The following is an 18,906-nucleotide window of genomic DNA, read 5'->3' as shown; positions in this document are numbered from 1 at the left end:
AGGAACATCAATGGCTGACCAAATTACAAAATATTAATTATTTTCCAAATATTTGCAAGTTTTATCATTTTTGTTGTTGGATTGAATATAAAAACACAAATTAATTGGAGCATGATCACATGTTTTGCTTTTGTGGTGATCAAAGTATTTGACATAGGAATTGGTTGTATGTGAAGGCCTTAATACTGGTTGTGCATTATTCAGTTCTTTGTTTCTTAACATTTTTGTTTTAGGTTGTTAATCAGAAAGATCCTAATTGGTGGCAAGCCAAGTTGGTTGGCTCAAATGGTCCAGCAGGTCTCATCCCATCTCAGGAACTGGAGGAGAGGCGGAAGGCTTTTGTGAAACCTGAAGCTGACTATGCTCACAAGATCAGTATTTGTGGAGCCAGGGTATGAAATTTTATATTAACCCTAATAACAATTTTTAAATTACTTTAACCTCTAAATGCCATATGATTACTGAAATACCGTGTGAGTTAGCCAAGCGATTAGGGGGGCGCAGCTGTGAGCTTGCATCTGGGAGATAGCGGTTTGAACCCCACTATCGATAGCCCTGAAGATGGTTTTCCATGGTTTCCCATTTTCACACCAGGCTGTACCTTAATTAAGGCCACAACTGCTTCCTTCCTACTTCTAGTCCTTTCCTATCCCATTGTTGCCATAAGACCTATCTGTGTCGGTGTGACGTAAAGAGAAATTATAAAAAAAAAAGAAATATAGCTATATTATATTGTATTATATTATATTATATTATATTATATTATATTATATTATATTATATTATATTACTTCTGAATATAATGAAGTTTAATGTTACAATATTTTACTAGCGTCATCGTGGTCGCTGCATCTGTTGCTCCATTCAAAGGCTGCAAACAGTTCAGTGGTGGTGAATAAATGATTGAACTAATTTTAATTTAAATTATTATAGTGGACTGTATTGCTATGAGGCTGCTTCTGTCACTGCACACATGAAGGTTTCAAAATATTAATTATTTTCCAAATATAAACATTTTAATTTGCAAGTTTTATGATTTTTGTTGCTGGATTGAATATAAAAGCACGAAGTATGATCACAAGTTTTGCTTTTGTGGTGTTCAGATTATTTGACATAAGAATTCTCAAAGAGAAAATAAGATCACACACTCATTGTAGCTGCTAGGGAGTGTTTTGGAGGTCAATCTGCCACCACCAGAAAGAAGTTAACAAACAAAAACAAAAGTGGTGTTATCTACAGACCAATAACAAACAAAACAAAAACCATAATATTACACAGGTGATGATAGTTGTTTTAAATGACAACATCCTGTATTCATCAGCCACATTATTAAGACATTTATCATCGTTATAGACTGTTAAGCCTTTCAGAATTTGGTCTGCAAGCATCTGTGAATGAAGTGTGCTGTCTCCACAATCCTCTGTTTGCAACCAGCACTATAGCTTCATCTAGTTCAAAACCTTACTTAGAAATCATTAACAACTCTAACCATAGTCTTGTTAATCTCCATCTGCTTCTCTTACTCTCCATGGCTGAGTCCATTTTTCTTCTAGGTAACGTATCCTTCTCCATTTGTCTCGCAGGACCGCTCAATCAGAGCCCTTTCATATGCACACCAATAGTCCATTTCTAATGTGCCCTTCATGGATGGTTGTTTTAAGAGGAAGTTCACCTCATAACACTACTCAGGGGGAAACTTAGAAGTGTTCCGATCATTTGAAGATTGAAAATATTGGCAAAAGAAAAAGAAGGGCCACACAGGCTTCAAAAACCTAATACTGCCGGGGTCAGAAAAGAACAAGAATTGACCAAGGGAGGCCAGATAGGAAATATGAAAGTGAGGAGCCTAACACAAGTGAATGAAAGCAGTGCCAGGCTCAGCTATGGTCCCTTAGTAGTGCCAACCCTGCAGTCTCCTTTTAGTCACCTCTTACTACAGCCAGGGGTTAACGTGGATGCATTAAACTGCCCCCTCCCACCAGGAGATAACTTGGCTTTGTATCTTGTGCCATTGTCTCTACTTCTTTGTACCGTTAATCATTGTTGCTACTTTTACGTCTGTTCCAGTAAGTGAATAAGATATCCTGAATCCCCCTAGCTTTAACTTCCATACAGATAATTCAACCTAAAAACTAAGCAGTTTAAAGGACATTTTCATCTCGGACTTGCTTATTTTACAAAATAACATTGATCACAACTGCAAGCTTGCTTCATTAGGTATGCTAAGCCTTCAGTCTATTTCACTTCCTGTACTACCATGATCCACCTGTTCTACTTTTGTGTTTCCTACACGACATTCAATCCTCTTAAGTTCCTTCTCTACTGACATTACTTTAGTATTGGAAATGCTAATTTTCATATCATACTCGCTCATTTTCTTTCATGTTCCAAGATATTAAACTCTTTACAACTAGAGAATAAAGTAAGCGTAAACAAAACCACGTGATTTCGACCACTTCACACTTTTTCTTTCTTTGGCCGCCCAAGAAGTAGTCCATGTGTAAATTTAAAAATACAAGTTGTTTCTGAAGATTTGAGGTTTAAAGTATAAAATATTGAATGCAAAAGCATTTTATCAATTGAAAATTATATTATTGTTCTAAGCTTCTGGTCAATAACTTAAATATCCGATACCTGCTCACGGAAATCCTTATTTATCTGGTATCGGTACCTGTCAGCCACGAGGAAAGTCATGCGATTGAAAGCAGAATTGTTTCAGAATGTTCTTTTCTCTATTCGATGAATAGAAGATTTATTAATAGAGAGATCTTCGGTATTGTGCTGTCGCCTGTATACAGAATCTCTTACACTCAATTGGCATCTATCCAAAGCAGCTACTAATTTAGGAGTAATAAAATTTTTCGTACCACACCTTCCAGCAGTCTGCATTGATGTACTCTCAGAAGTCTCTCCTAAAAATTCACCAACGTTGATTTCATCTGAACTTACAAGTGCGTTATCTGAATCTTCAGATGTTGATATGACATTACGTACAGCAGAAGATGTAGACACTGCACACTCTTGTTTCTCTTTCCTTCTTTCTTGTTGTAATTTTCTTCTTTATCCGCAAGTTTTTCGTCTACTCCTGAAAGGTAGCCTTTATGTCCTGACACTCTATCTATATCCCACATGGTTCCGTCTATATTATGGGTTGGCGAATGAAGTCCCTCCATCAACTTCTTTCTGTGTACTTTTCTCCTTCTTCGATGCTGTCCCAGCCACCTCCTCGTTACTGAATGTCGTTTTTTACCATGTCTGTATATCGCATTCTTGGCTGCCCTCTTTGTCTTTAATATTTTAACTGCAGTTCATATATTTTTCTGGGTATGTGATCAGGATCCATCCTTTGCATGTGACCATACGATTTGAGTCTACGCAGAGTTATGTTATCCTGCATTCTGCCAACCTGCGCCATGTCCCTGATGTTCTCATTACGAATGTTATCTCGTCTTGTTTTGCCAACCATCGCTCGGACGAATCTCATTTCCGCTGCTTGAATCCTTGCTTCATCCTTTTTCCTCATGGTCCAGATCTCACTCCTATATGTCAAAATTGGCATGTAATAAGTCAGATAAATAGCTCGCTTGCATTTCAATGGTACTTTTGGGTTCCATATTAGGTCTTGGACAACTCTATAGAATGTTCCTCCAGCTTGAATCCTGCTGGTAAGTTCCTCTTCAATGGAGCCTGTTGTTGATATCATGCCTCCTAGATATTTGAATTTGTTGGACATCTTGAGTTGTTTACCCTCTGTTTTAATGTAACCTTCAGGTGCATAACCAACACTTCACTTTTACCCTTTAGTTATTACTGTCCATGCATTGATCTGATCCTGAAGTTCCTCCTTGGAATCTCCCCATATACAGATGTCATCAGCAAATAGCATGACTTTCATTTTGTTGTCACCAACGTTTTGGCGTACTTGTTGAATCTCATTCATCACAGTAATGAAGCGAAGAGGTGACAGAACTCCACCTTGTCTTAGGCCGGTAGTTATTCTAAAGGGTTCTGTCATTCCTCTTCATATAAATTCTCAATTTTTATTATGTCATTATTGATTCCACTGTTTCTCAACACTTCCCAGACTTTGTCCCTGCATACAGTATCAAAGGTCTTTTTGATATCCAGGAAGGCCAGCCAAAGGACCTTATTATGTTCATAATACTTCTCCATTAGCTGATGCAGTCCAAATATTAGATCAAATGTTGATCTGCCTTTCTGGAATCCGTATTGTTCCTCTGATAACTTTAATTCTATCAATGGTCTTATTTTTCTTTCTAAAATCCTTTCATACAGCTTTCCCACTTGGGAAGTTAATGTAATAACTCTGTAATTGGAACATTTCTTCCTGTCACCTTTCTTAAAGAGTGGAATGATGATACCTTTTTTCCAATCTGCTGGTATCTGCCCGTCCTTCCATATCTTGTGAAAAAGTCTATACAACCACTGCTTTCCTGCATCTCCCATAGACCTGATCATTTCACCACACACTTCATCAATGCCTGGAGATTTTCCTGTTTTGTTGTACTTCCATGCATATTCTATATCATTCCATGTCAGATCTGTTATAGTGTCTTCCATCCTTCCATCATTAACTAATCTGTCTAATGTAATGTTTGTGATATCCTTCACATTTAACAGGTTATCAGAACAATTCTTCCATTCTTCTTTGATATCTCTGTCATCTGTAATGAGATACCCACTATCACTAATCAGATAATTAGTCTGTTCTTTGTACCTCCTCCTATTCTTCATCATTCCATCATTCCATACAACATTTTTCTGTTGCCATCTACACCTTCATTTAGTTTATCGTTCCATTTATTCATCCATTTTTCTCTTTCTGCTCTGACAACCTGCTTAGATTCTTTTATCGCTAACGTATAGAGTTCTTTGTCCTTATCTGCCTGACTCTCTCTGCCAAAGTAAAAACATCCTGTCTTCTTCAACATCATTTGTAGAGGATTCACATATGCAATATCAAATAGATTGTTCCAATTTATTTCTAAACTCCTCTTCACAATGCTTAAAAATATTTTCACGCTTCTTTTCTTTTTTCTTTTTTTTTTTGCACTCTGAATACAGGTTAATAAGTTTTTGTGAACAATGCTGATTCATGTTGGAATTCTTTTTTTCTCCCAAAATATCATGCACTCATGAACCACAAGATTAGCACTTAAACAACAGTTAATTTTACCTCCTGTATGTTCTAAAATAACATTTTAAGCACTTGTCTATTTTATGGTAATTTGTGTCCAGTTATTTGATGTTTTATATCTCCTATTAAAAACATACATTCCCTGGCACTGCATAATTGATGTGACATTATGTTAGGTTAGCAGCCTGAAAACACATGTGACACGATGGATAACAGTGCATGTATGCTGACTCGGCAGTGGGTGGCAAGTCCGGAATAATGCAAGATAAAAGCTACACCGAACGGACATCATAATAATGTACTGTTTTATATTAAGACTATGATTTCTTTAAAATAAAAAATTATACAAAAGTGTTGGACATATGTGCAAGATGATTATGATGATGCTTGTTGTTTTAAGGGCCCTAACATCAAAGGGCATCGGCCCCTAATGTGCAAGATAGTACTGTTTTATATTAAGACTACGATTTCCTTAAAAGAAAAACTGACACAGAAGTGTTGGATGTATGTGCAAGATAGTACTGTTTTATATTAAGACTACGATTTCCTTAAAGAAATTGACACAAAAGTGTTCAACATATTTGCAAGAGACATCAATTTTAATGGACTCATGTGTAACCACAACATATTTCATCAGTGCTTCAAGACATGCCAAGTGTGTTTTCAAGTTACATTTAATGTTCTTTTCCATTTATAATTTAAGGCTGAATATGACCCAATAAAAGTCTAAACTAGTCTCGATGTAATAAATAATATAACATATTATATACAGTATTGAATAGGTGGACCTTCTCATCCTTGTTGATAGTGATAAATCATCAATACGGACCAAAATGAAATTAATTTCATATGCTTCATGCAACTTTGCGCTCAAATGGCATGGGTTAGAATGCTCCAATCTCAACAAAATTTTGTATAGGCTTGTTTTAGAGTCATTCAAACTATGGGTGAGCATTCAAAAAGGTCAAAATCAGAAAATACGGGACACCTTAGTGTCCATGCATTCATTCTGCAGTAGGCCATAGCAGATTCCTCCCTCCTCCCTACCCAGTTTGTCACCATTATTCATTTCATCTTCAAGGCTGCTTCTGCTTCTGTGGATCAGTGGTAGAGTGTCAGCCTCCAAATCCATAAATAGCGGATTATTGAAAGGCAAGGAAAAGTCCATTCGACACTTCACATCGTATGATATTGGCATGTAAAAGATCTCTGGTGGCACATTTGGTGTTCACCCGACAAAATTAATTAAAACTCGGCCACAGATGCCCAAGACAGATTGAGTTTACTCTGCCGTCTAGTAGGCCTAGAGTAAATCGGGAAATTGAAAATTGATGAGTAGAAAGCTAGATGGCATAAAATTAAAATGTCTGCACACCGTAGCTGAGGCCATACGATGATAATAATCTAATGATATTTATAAATATAAAATAAAAGTTTTGTCTGTGCATTGCTCAGAATTGATAAAGAATGGTATTTCTGTATCAGTCGTGTCCACAGTAACAAGGAAATGCACTTTTTAATTTTCTGTAATTTCTGTCTGTATGTATGAATGTATGGATGTGCATCACAAGAAAACGGCTGAAGAGAATTGAACGAAAATGAGTATGTAAAGTCAGGGAATAAGTCACTACAAAGAGCACATCACTAAGCTTTCTCATAAAGTCGCCGCAAGAAACAACATACTGCATAAGCTCTGTGGTACCTCTTGGGGAGCCTCTGCTGATTGTCTACGTTTAACTAGCATGAGCCTTGTCTACTCGGCTGCTGAGTACTGTGCTCCTGTCTGGTTGGATAGTGTACATGCGAAGAAGGTAGACACAAACTTGAACGATACAATGCATTGCATTACTAGTACCATCAAATCAACTCCATGTCACTGGTTACCTGTGCTGTGTCACATCCCTCCACCTCACTTAAGGCGGAAGCAAGCTCTACTAAGGGAAGCTAAGAAAGAGTGGTCAACAAAAGCATTGGGAACAAGTGTCCACCATCTTGATCCCACAAAGAAGCCAAACGGTTTTGACCTACCGAAGAACCTCTGGTGCCGTATCAACAGCTTAAGGGCTGGACATGGTTGTTGCAATTATTTCAGGTACAAGTGTGATTGTAACCTGGAAGAACAGACGAATGAGCACCTGGTCCAACGCTGTCCTCTTCATTTGTACCTTGGCACTCCTGACGATTTGTTCGCTCTCATACCCGGTTTAACTGAATGGCTGAGAAGGATGGACTTTAAAGTTTGGTTTTGCCTTGTATATATATTGTATAAAATCACCATACGATTAAATAATAAATAAACTACAATCTATGCCATAAATAATTGTATTCACGCTGAGTGAAATGGTAGCTTAGGGGAAGGCCTAAAATGTAATTCTCAAATATTTATGTCATTAGTGGTCCTATCAATAAATACTGTATAACTAGAGTTATATAAAATTTAATTTCCGATCATTTATGTCTTATACATTTTTACCGTACCGGCTATGATGACAGATATTCGTAAATTTCAATTTTCGTTGTTAAGTCCATATCAATGCCGAACCACGAGAAAAATGGGTAAATGGAATTTAATGAAAATTGGTGTGTAAAGTCGGGGAATAAGGTACTACACTCTATGCTACAAACAATTTTATTCACCCTGGTTGAAATTGTAGTTTAAGGGAAGGCACCTAAAATTTAATTTTTAAATAACTATGTTTATCGAAAAGTACTACATAACAAAAGTTATAGAGAATAAAATTTCTGATCATTTATGTCTTATTCAGTTTTACCGTACCAACTATGACAAGATTATTGTTTTATGAGGAAGTACAACTAAGCAACCATCCTCTATATAACACTAATCAGAGAGAGAAAAAATAGAAGGGGTCTGACACTTTGATAAATGAAAGTATCAGCCTAAGAAAGACAAGGGACATGAAAGGCATGAAAATGAAAGACTCCCTAGGCCTCCATATGTAACATTGTCGGGGTTAGAAAAGGACAATAGTTGACCAAGGGAGGTTGGATAGGATAGATGAAAGTGAGGAGCCTGACACAACTAAGTGGAAGCAATGCCAGGACTCGGCTAAAGGCCCCGTTGTCACCAACACACTCTCCCAAGTTCATAGCCCCTGGGGCCACATTTAGTTGCCTCTTACAACAGGCAGTGGATGTTATTCTACCGTCCCCACCCACAGGGGGACGACTATAAAAAGAGAATTCATGAATTTATATGAATTTAGACTTTTGTTGTTTAGTCCATATCAACACCGAGCATTGCTTACATGGAAATATTGTTCAATCGTGCTAACTGGTGATGGATTTTGTCTTGATTGTCTTAAGGTGTAAAAATGCATGGTCATCAGTCCATATCGACAATAAAAATTGTGAAGATATTTATAAAACTGAAAAAAATCGTAAAGGGACAATCGCCTGAATAAGACAAGAGGGAGTTGCGAAAGGAAGGAGGACTCACTTTAGATTAGATGCCCTAATGTCACAGAGTTGGAAGAAAAAAATGTGAAGGCCTATAATACAGAAAGCTCATAATTGATCAGCATAAACATTACATTGAGCCTTGTTTGTTATGATGTGCTGTGTGTCTTTTGCTGCCACTCATCTCCGATAGATGGGATTACTGCTGTGTACCAAGTATAACAGCCTGCCTGAATGTTGGCGAACCGGGCGAGTCGGCTGTGCGCGTAGAGGCACGCGGCTGTGAGCGTGCATCCGGGAGATAGTAGGTTCGAATCCCACTATCGGCAGCCCTGAAAATGGTTTTCCGTGGTTTCCTATTTTCACACCAGGCAAATGCTGGGGCTGTACCTTAATTAAGGCCACGGCCGCTTCCTTCCAACTCCTAAGCCTTTCCTATCTCATCGTCGTCATAAGACCTATCTGTGTCGGTGCGACGTAAAGCCCCTAGCAAAAAAAAAAAAAAAATTGGCGGCAAATAGCTGAGGAGTTAGATAAACTCTCTTCTTTAGCATGCCATTCCTCTGGTTTCTGATGTTACTGGTACGTAACACACTGGTTCATCAAGTAGCCTACGCAGTGGCCTCCACGGTATGCACTAGCCATGCATCTTGGTGGTTGTGCTGTGTACCAACTGATGAGCCCAACTTATCACACGGGGGTGAAACGCTAGCAACCAGGAATGAGTTAGCTGGAAAATTTATAATGTATAATAATGGACCATTTATATTGGTATTATAAATTTACTTATTCGGGATAAATATTTCAGGTTCCCTATGGGAATCAACATCTATATCAGCGTAATACTGTCCGTTTAAAGTGAGAAAATGTGTGGTTATTCATTTCATTGAGTATTTCTTAGGATAGCATTGCTTTTAATTGCCATATTCTTATTGACATTATTGTAATGACCTGTGTTGACTTCAGTTGGAAAAATTACAGACAGTCTTTCTGAGGATGTAAAAAGACAGGTGGAGAGTGAGTGTCTGCCATTATAATGAAAACTGTCCAACTCGATTCTGATTGGCAGTAGGCAAGTGGGCCTACCATCATAATGAAAACTCCCCAACTTGATGGTGACTGATAGCAAATACAGTAGAGACAATAAGTGACACGGATTTAGCCTTATTAAAATGGGAGACAATTAGACGGTGGCGCTCCTAGTGACTTGACCTGAAAAGCCGCACTAAATTCAAATATCAATGGAAATGCATATACGAAAATGGATAAATAAATTACGTCTAGAAAGAAAGTATTATTGAGATATTAACTTCGAAGTTGCTAAAGCAATTCTGGATAAATGAATGAAGAATTATTTAAAAGGTCATTATTTAAAGACTCAAATTAGACATATAAACAAGATGTGAAATGGACTGCTGTGAAATGGCTTGATCTTTCATTTATGCATTACTTTGTTTGCTTTAGCATTCCTGCCTGAACTTTTACGGTTAGATTTGTCTTTTTTCTCATTTAAAAAACATTTTTCATCACATTAAGACACTTGTCAATAAAAATATCGGCACGTTCATTACACACATGATGCAATGAATTAACATTTAAAAGCTGGACAATTTTCCTCTTAACATGAAGCCTATTAACAGAAAGAAAATCTATAAAATCATGGCTTTAATCTGAGAAGAGGGATAAAAGAAAGAAAAGTATGAAAATGTCGTCGATAGTGATGCTTTGAGGAATATTTACGTACAATTAGAGTAAAAATGTAACATACCCTTGGCTGTATAGTCGAGGATTTCTAAAGTTGCTGGCCTGGAAATGATCTGAACAGATCTTATAATTCTTACATAAGTGTAACGTCCCTTCTTTCTCGTACACCTTATCCAAATCACTTCTGTGACATTTCAAAATCCACAGATCATACCTACAACAACACATCGGTATTGAAGGTTAACTGCTGCACTATATAATAAAATATGCGTATTATATTTTAAGCCTGTTAAAATATGGGTCGAACAGGTCAGAAGATTATGAAGTACTATAAAAATTTCGTTGTCACTCGAAGAATATATATGCAAACACAATATTACTTACATTTTCTTGTCACGAGAGAAGCCAGAGAAAGACCGCGCATTCTTCTCTACTTCATAGTTACTGCAGCCAAACACAGCACATACCTTTCCCCTCATGTTGAGAGGAGATATCAAGGAATGACACACGCTACTATTTAATTATGTCAAATCACTGAAAACGCATAAATAACACCAAAAACTTCACACACAAATACACGTGCTCTTATGACAGAATCGGTAGTTCTCAGGACTACCCACTAGAGAGAGCTCTGATAGCTGTCCCTCGATATCTCGCTGAGTGTCGCGTATTGTCTCTACTGTATTTGCTGATAGTAGGCAAGAGGACCTGCCATTGCACTGAAAATTCCCTAATCCAGTCTTCACGTGAGAAAAGACATGTGGTGATTTCCCCATCGCATTTCTTGGGTAACGTTAAGAGCTATGGAGTTTAATACAATCTTACTCACAACGCATGCACTACTTAACCTACAATTCTGTATACAGTGTAGAATTCCATAGCAAAGCACGGGTACATCAGCTAGTATTATAATATAATATTCTTCTTCTTCTTCTTCTTCTTCTTCCCATGGCACTACAGCCCTTGAAGGGCCTTGGCCTACCAAGCGACCGCTGCTCAGCCCGAAGGCCTGCAGATAATGAGGTGTCGTGTGGTCAAAACGACAAATCCTCTCGGTCGTTATTCTTGGCTTTCTAGACCGGAATATAATAATATACTGTAACATAATATATTATCCATTATTATTATTATTATTATTATTATTATTATTATTATTATTATTATTATTATTATTATTATTGTTATTATTTCATTTGATTGATTTTTATTTATTTATTTATTTATTTATTTATTTATTTATTTATTTATTTATTTATTTATTTATTTATTTATTTATTTATTTATTTATTTATTTTATTTTTTTCTGAAAAATTAGGCCACAAAAGCCAGCTTAAGAATTCATATAGACAGATCATAGAATAATTTGTTTTTAAAGTACTGGTAGTACAATAATGCTAGCCTTTTTTTTTTACATTAGTGCTTAAGTCCGACTTGATATTTCAGTAATGGTGGAGGGCCAAACTTTACTGTATTTTCTAATCTTGGAACCAATCTAAAAACACATTACAAAGATGATTTAAGTGCTAATGTATTCTTATCCTGATACCATGAGTTACATTATATTACACATGTACAGGGTGGGCGAGAAGTCCCCGTTTCCGTCTAACTGTTTAGTATCAAATATTACTAGCAGTTTCCCGCTGGCTCCGCCCGCAATGTACAATGTATGGTGTTGTTTGTTACTATCCTCACAGATGTATTTGCAAAATTCTGACTTAATGAAATAAAGCACGTGATCTGCTGCGGTAATAGAATGTAATTTTGTGTCAAGAAAACACCTGAAAATACATTACGCAATGAAATTAAATTAAACGTTCCTTGGAACAACACTACACGCCGAACTATTAAAAAGTCCTTCAAAGATCTTCGTCATGGAGACAAATGTACTCATAACTTTTCTCAGAATCTAGCAATTTAAGAAATTATTACCTCAAAAGAAAGCGCTTGATCCAATGAGCGGTTTTAGACCAAAACGAACTGCGTACCTCAATTAGAACGAAAGATATGATTGGTTCAATGAGAAAAAATGTTGAAGAAATGAGACGTCAAATTTAATGTGCATTCATAACTTTGCTCAGAATGAACCAATTTGAATAGTTAAGAGTAAAGAACCTGCTGAAATGAAAGAACCTGATCCACTGAGTGTTCTTAGGCCGAAACGAAATCCGTACCTCAATTAGAACCAAAGACATGATAGCTTTAAATATTCAAAAAATTGAAAAAATGAAATAATTTGAGGAAGGTGGAAGTTAAGTGATTTATAGTACCTGATGACAAATTTGTGCATGAATACCTTTAAGTTAAAATAAAAATTAAGGAAATCGACCGGATAGAATGGCCGGACTGACTGACTTTAGTTTTCATAAATTTTTTAAATATACTGCACCGTTCCCGCATCCAGGTGAGGATACATGAGTTCCAGACTAGCTCTTAATAAATAATTCTATCTGATTAATGTTGCTGGGTTGTGGGTTCCGCTTGAGAAAGTACGCCGATGGCCTATGGTAAATCTCAACCTACGCTGAAGGACGTCTCCAACACGCTATCAGTCGGATACCATACTCGCATGTCGCCGTAATTAATCGCAAATTTCAGGTTACTACGATATTTCAAGTGATTCGTACGTGTTGCTAACGAAATCGCAATCAGAAAGTGATTCAGTGCAGTCTTATATCTAGTTCTTATACTAAGTAGGCATTAAAAGAATTATATAGTTTCACTACTCAGCTTTTATTGACTATTCAATCTAAGTATCAAGTAAACGTCATGTAAGATGTCGTTAAAAGATTGCCTTGTACAACGCAGACAGTTTCATAATGCTATAAGCATCTCCATCAGTTGCAATTACGTTGAAATAAAGAAAAATAGGTTTGGAAAACCCGTATCCAGTAGTTGAAATCCAGGCCTTAATCATCGATTCATTAATTCTGGCCTGTTGAAATACTAAGTCTTAGTTAGGCAATGTTCGTAGAAATCAAATGAAAAAGAAAAATTAAAATATATAAATCAAATGAAACATATTAAATATAATTGAAATAATTAGATGCATCCAATTGGTTAAAAATGAAAAGAAAATTACACTCCCTACTATATACATCTTTTCAGATTATAGTTTCAAAATAGAATGTAAAACGCAGTGAAAATAACCAAATAAATAATTAATTAAGATCTGGAATCTCTTCTCACTGAGCTGAATTGCTCCTCAAAGTTACCAAAAATTCTATCATTTAACCTTTAATTCACATATAACTGGTGAAACAAATGTCACTTTGCTAAAACTTAACATCTGTGTCCATACACAGTAGAAAATCGTATGGGAAAGCAATGTCTGTTTTCTGAGGACTTCAGTTAACTCATAAGTTTGAAAATTTGTAGGTATGTTTCATATTTCATAGGGTCTGATCTCCATATAAGCAAATTCAGGTCCACTCTAAGTCGTAATTGATTTCAAATTAATTCTATCATAAGGCTTATGTGGTTAATTCACTCAATTATTATCTTAATCCATGGTTGAAATTCAATTTAAGTGCGTATCTGGCTGAATGTAGCATTGCCAAGTGTATTTAATTAACTTTTTAACACATTATACCATAAGTGGAAAAATTGGCATATTAGAAGACTCTACCTTCATCTAAAAATCCATATATGAATGACTAAGTCACCCGTGATGTGTCAAATTACTCCCATAAAATTATGAATTAGGTTACCATGTGTGAGAGTGCTTGAAAATGGTCATAAATAACTCAATGAAGACCTAATTATTAACGTTATTAGCCTCTTGGCTCATCTGATGATCCTACATACTCAAATAACTCTGTATTGATGGCATTGAGATCGTATCCTAACCTATTTATGTATTTGGGAATACAAACAGCAATTGAAAACAGTACGTTTCAATATATACCTTAGCATGCGCAATTTACACATACTATCATCTCTTAGAAGACTACTATGACCAACTTTTCAAATAACAATAACTATCACCATCACAACTTAACATCCACTTATATTATTACTTGATTCACCATTTATCACTTCAAATATCACGTAACATTCATATTAGTGCATCTCAAGCACTCATCTCATTAAATACGCTACATATGTGCCATAACCTACACATATAAAAACATTATCCTTACCGTCATAGTATCAAAGAAAAGTGTATCACAATACTAAGCTGTACTACTATACTTCGTCGTAAACATTCCCTAAATACGATCTCCAAGCTTGTTATTTCGATAAAGCCATCACACATGTATATTAACATTCATATTATACTCTAACACTTCACTGATAAAGATTAAAAATATCTATCACTTTCTCTCGCACCACATTGATAAATTTACGAACGGCTTTCACTGGTATTTTACGCCTATATATGGGATTAACAGTAACTTCAGATGAATACCTACTTCCATGTAATTACACTTCAATATTATATACGCACGCACAATGTCACAAATCATATCACACATAGCCAAAAAGTAAAAGTTTCTACTTACGAAAAACGACTCATAGGGGACTTAACTTTGCTTATTGGGCCCTGTTTGCCATCTCGCTGTTGGTCATCGGGAATGGTAGGCCTCGCTCCATGGTTCTGCTTTAGGTAATCGGGTCCATCTCGTCTTCTCAGCTGATTTCCGATCCTCCTGGGTCATCAATCTCGTAAAGCGCCACCATAGTCGGAGTAGTCTCTGCCTTGGTCTTTTAGAATATCATAGTGGTCTCTAGTACGTCAGGAACAGAATAATACAATGCATTAGTTAATGTTGACATGCTGCAATTTATCTTCATTTCGTACTGTCAGTGATATTAGAATAAATGTGCTCTGGGCCGTCTAGTTTAGCTATAACAGTTCTAACTGTGCTACTATTTGTCAATTCTCTCGCTTACTGGACGAATGTAATTTTTCCGTGCTTCTTAGGAATGCACTTGACAGCTAGTTGGATTCTGCTTTCTACGATGTGCAGTATCAGACAAAATATAAAGCTTCCAAGTCCAGCCATGACGTATTAGTTGTACCAGACCTGAAGATTCCTTTTTGTAGGTCTTTAAATTTCGCGCAGTTATTTCAATTTATACAGTTGACGTTGAGCGGGCTGCCGCGGATTTTATTCTCCGTCAATAGTTGATCTTGGAAACAGATAAGTTGGCTTGTTTCTTTACTCGACTCCGTCTTATTTGCCGTAGTGCTGAATTGTGTCTAGTGTTCTAATGGAAGTCTCTTTTTTTTAATAATTAGTTTAAATAATCCGCTTCTGTCGTTCTTTTCTCACAGCCTTCTAAGAATGGTTCTTTCGGTGACTACCAGTTTAAAAGATTATCATTTCGGCTCGTACCGATGTTAGTTGCTTTCACATTGACCTTTTAAGGGTTGGAACGCCATTTTTGTTCCTACTGTTGCAATTATAGAACGGTGAAATGGCACAATACAGATTAGCAGTATCCCGCTGGCTCCGCCCGCAATGTGCAAAGTATGGTGTTGTTCGTTACCCTCCTCACGGATGTATTTGCAAAGTTCCGACTTAATGAAATAAAGCACATGATCTGCTGCAGTAATAGAATGTAATATTATGACAACAAAAAAAATGAAAATACATCACACAAAGAAATTGAATTAAACGTTCCTTGGAACAACACTACGCGCTGAATTGTTGAAAAGTCCTTGAAAGATCTTCGTCATGGAGACAAATGTACTCATAACTTTTCTCAGAATCTAGCAATTTAAGTAGTTATTACCTCAAAAGAAAGCACTTGATCCACTGAGTGTTTTTAGACCAAAACGAACTGTGTACCTCAGTTAGAACGAAAGATTTAATTGCTTCAATGAGAACAAAATGTTGAAGAAATGGGACGTCAAATTGAATGTGCACTCATAACTTTCCTCAGAATCAACCAATTTGAATAGTTAAGAGCTGAAATGAAAGATCTTGATCCACTGAGTGTTCTTAGGTCGAAACGAACTCTGTACCTCAATTAGAGCCAAAGATATGATAGCTTCAAAGAGACAAAAAAATTGAAAAAATCAAATAATTTGAGGAAGGCGAAAGTTAAGTAATTTATAGTGCCTGATGACAAATCTGTGCATGAATACCTTTCAGTAAAAAAAAAAAAAAAGAAGGAAATCGACCGGATAGAATGGCCGTACTGACTGACTTTAGATTTCATCAATTTTTGTAATATACAGATTTATGCTATGTTATTTATGCAGGTTGGTAGCTATATTACTTCTTATTAATTGTTGGAATACATATTGTTGCAGTCGAGTGTTAGTGTGAAGCCATGGCAGATGTGAGCGGTAAGAGTTACACTGTTGAGGAACGGTTAGTAACAAGTGTGTGGGTGCACGAACGACAACACACAGGGCAGGCAATGAGACAGATTATGGGAGCATTCCAGGAAAGATTTAATAAGGCTCCACTGCGAAAAGCAACACTTATCGATTGGGACAGACATGCTTTTGCCTCGGGCAGTGTTAAAGACAGGCCGCAGAGTGGAAGGAAGAAGATACGAGAAGAAACGTGCTGGTGTCTGTACTTCGGTTGAACAATCTCCTATGAAGTCGATGTGTAAATGTGCTTCGTAACTCGGTATTCCGAGGACAGCAATGCAAGATTACATTAAAAAGGACCCTAAGTTCAACTTTTTTGACCAATGTTTGTAAATGAGTTATCGGATAGAGACCGGCATAAGCGCATTTTAGCATCCCGTGCTTTGTTAACTAAATTTCCAAATGCAGTGAGCCGTGCTAAGGTTATGCTTTCAGATGACTGTGCTATTTATCGCAGCTCAAGTGCTAGAAATGTTGTCGTGTAAGTCGGGTGGGTGTGTGGATGGATGGATGGATTTTTTTTTTTTTAATGCCACCTTGATGCTTCCATAACAATGTCAAATAATTAAGCAATAGTTTTGAAGCTCTGCTGATGACTGCTAAAAATAGAATTTCTACACATTCTCCCAATATCATTTTATAATCTTCCAAATTGTGTTTAGAAATAATTTCAACTCTCCTCAGTCTCATCCAAAATAGTGCATCATTTTGCCTTCCAGTAAAATTTTGGTTTTGCAAGATCAATTTACACAAAATGTACAAATTTTGGAGTTTATAAGTCGAGATACATACAATCCCAAGCTAGTTACATAGGTCGGACTGGGTGGAGTTTTCTCACTTGCTATCAGGAACATATTAATGGTAAAAACACAACAGATTCTCAACCATGAGTTGAGCACCCATATGTCCGATTTCAACCATTTATTTAAACAATAGAACAGGACTTAGCCATTTTTTATATGGTTGAATATTTACCAGAATATTTTTATCCACATTGATCAACAAAACAATCCAAATGGCAGTTTGAATGAAATAACAGAAAAATCCTAATATTTTTTAGGAAATTATCAAAACATTTTTTGTAATGTGCAAAACTTGCGACCATAGCAGATATACACAGTTTCCCTACTTCCTCCCCTCGACCATATTCCCCTCAACCCAATCCTACCTCTGGCCAAATGCTTTCCACATGCCGCAGCTGATCTCAGTCTAACATAATGCTGTCGACAAACTGACCACCCGACAGGAAGACCGGCGAGGGAACAGGTACTTTGAAATATGCATCTTTTCCAATTCGCACAAATAATTTCAATTCTCTTTCGACATTCTTTAATTTTTCACATTTTCTTGTTTCGTTTAAGCCTTTAATAAGCTTCAGTGGGAATTTCTAACACCTTCATTTTTCAATGCATGAAGTCACCAATTCAACTATTAAGCCCAAGATGCCAACTTCAAGTAATAATAACAACAACTTTTGAGAGAAGTTTCCCTCCTGGATTGTAGTCTGATTAAACAATAATGTTCTCCAAGGAAACCCAATACATTTTAATTAAATATGGTAAGTTGCAGCTTGTTTACCTATGTGTTAAGACTGGCATTTTAATGTACTTCAACTCGGCAACTATAAAAGTACTCTAATAATATCAGTTGGAACAATCCAAAGTATTTTTAATTTCAAAGGCAGGGTATTTATCTGGATTTTTTTTATTGTCTATCTAACACATATCATTGCTCCACAGGGGCCTTTTTTTAATCTATAAAGCAAAGGACTTGAAATAATGTTTTACACTTAAAATACAACTTGTGAAGAAAAAAACCCATTCCAATGTCACGTTCAATTTAATCTTAAACACATATTTACTTTAGATTTAATAGTGCTCCATAGTGGCACATTCGACTGTTTATCTGTATGACTAATCTGTTACCAAAGACTTCAGTGACCGGGCGAGTTGGCCGTGCGGTTAGGAGCGCACAGCTGTGAGCTTGCATCCGGGAGATAGTGGGTTTGAACCCCACTGTTGGCAGCCCTGAAGATGGTTTTCTGTGGTTTCCCATTTTCATACCAGGCATTTGCTGGGGCTGTACCTTAATTAAGGCCACGGCTGCTTCCTTCCCACTCCCAGCCCTTTCCTGTCCCATCGTCGCCATAAGATCTATCTGTGTCGGTGCAACATAAAGCAACTAGCAAAAAGACTTCAGTGATAATCGTGTACATATTAAGATATGTTTACATGGAAAGAACATTTTAATATTGTTTTAACTCAGTTTTAAAATGTATGTATATCTTTGTAATTTG

General features: G+C 36.5%; 1 protein-coding gene across 3 annotated transcripts in view; it reads left to right on the top strand.

Moving 5' to 3' along the window:
* vari (MAGUK p55 subfamily member vari) overlaps positions 1-18,906 on the top strand; it is a 331,137-nt gene that overhangs the window by 274,374 nt on the left and 37,857 nt on the right. For all 3 annotated transcript variants that reach the window (XM_067150876.2, XM_067150875.2, XM_067150877.2), the window contains one exon: positions 234-392. In XM_067150876.2, coding sequence (XP_067006977.1) covers positions 234-392 — 159 coding nt within the window. The remainder of the gene's footprint in view (positions 1-233; positions 393-18,906) is intronic.

This window comes from Anabrus simplex, chromosome 7 (assembly GCF_040414725.1).
Source record: "Anabrus simplex isolate iqAnaSimp1 chromosome 7, ASM4041472v1, whole genome shotgun sequence".
NCBI classification, from domain to species: Eukaryota; Metazoa; Arthropoda; class Insecta; order Orthoptera; family Tettigoniidae; genus Anabrus; species Anabrus simplex.
Note: the sequence above shows the minus strand (reverse complement) of the source record. Positions and strands in the feature narration are given on the sequence as shown.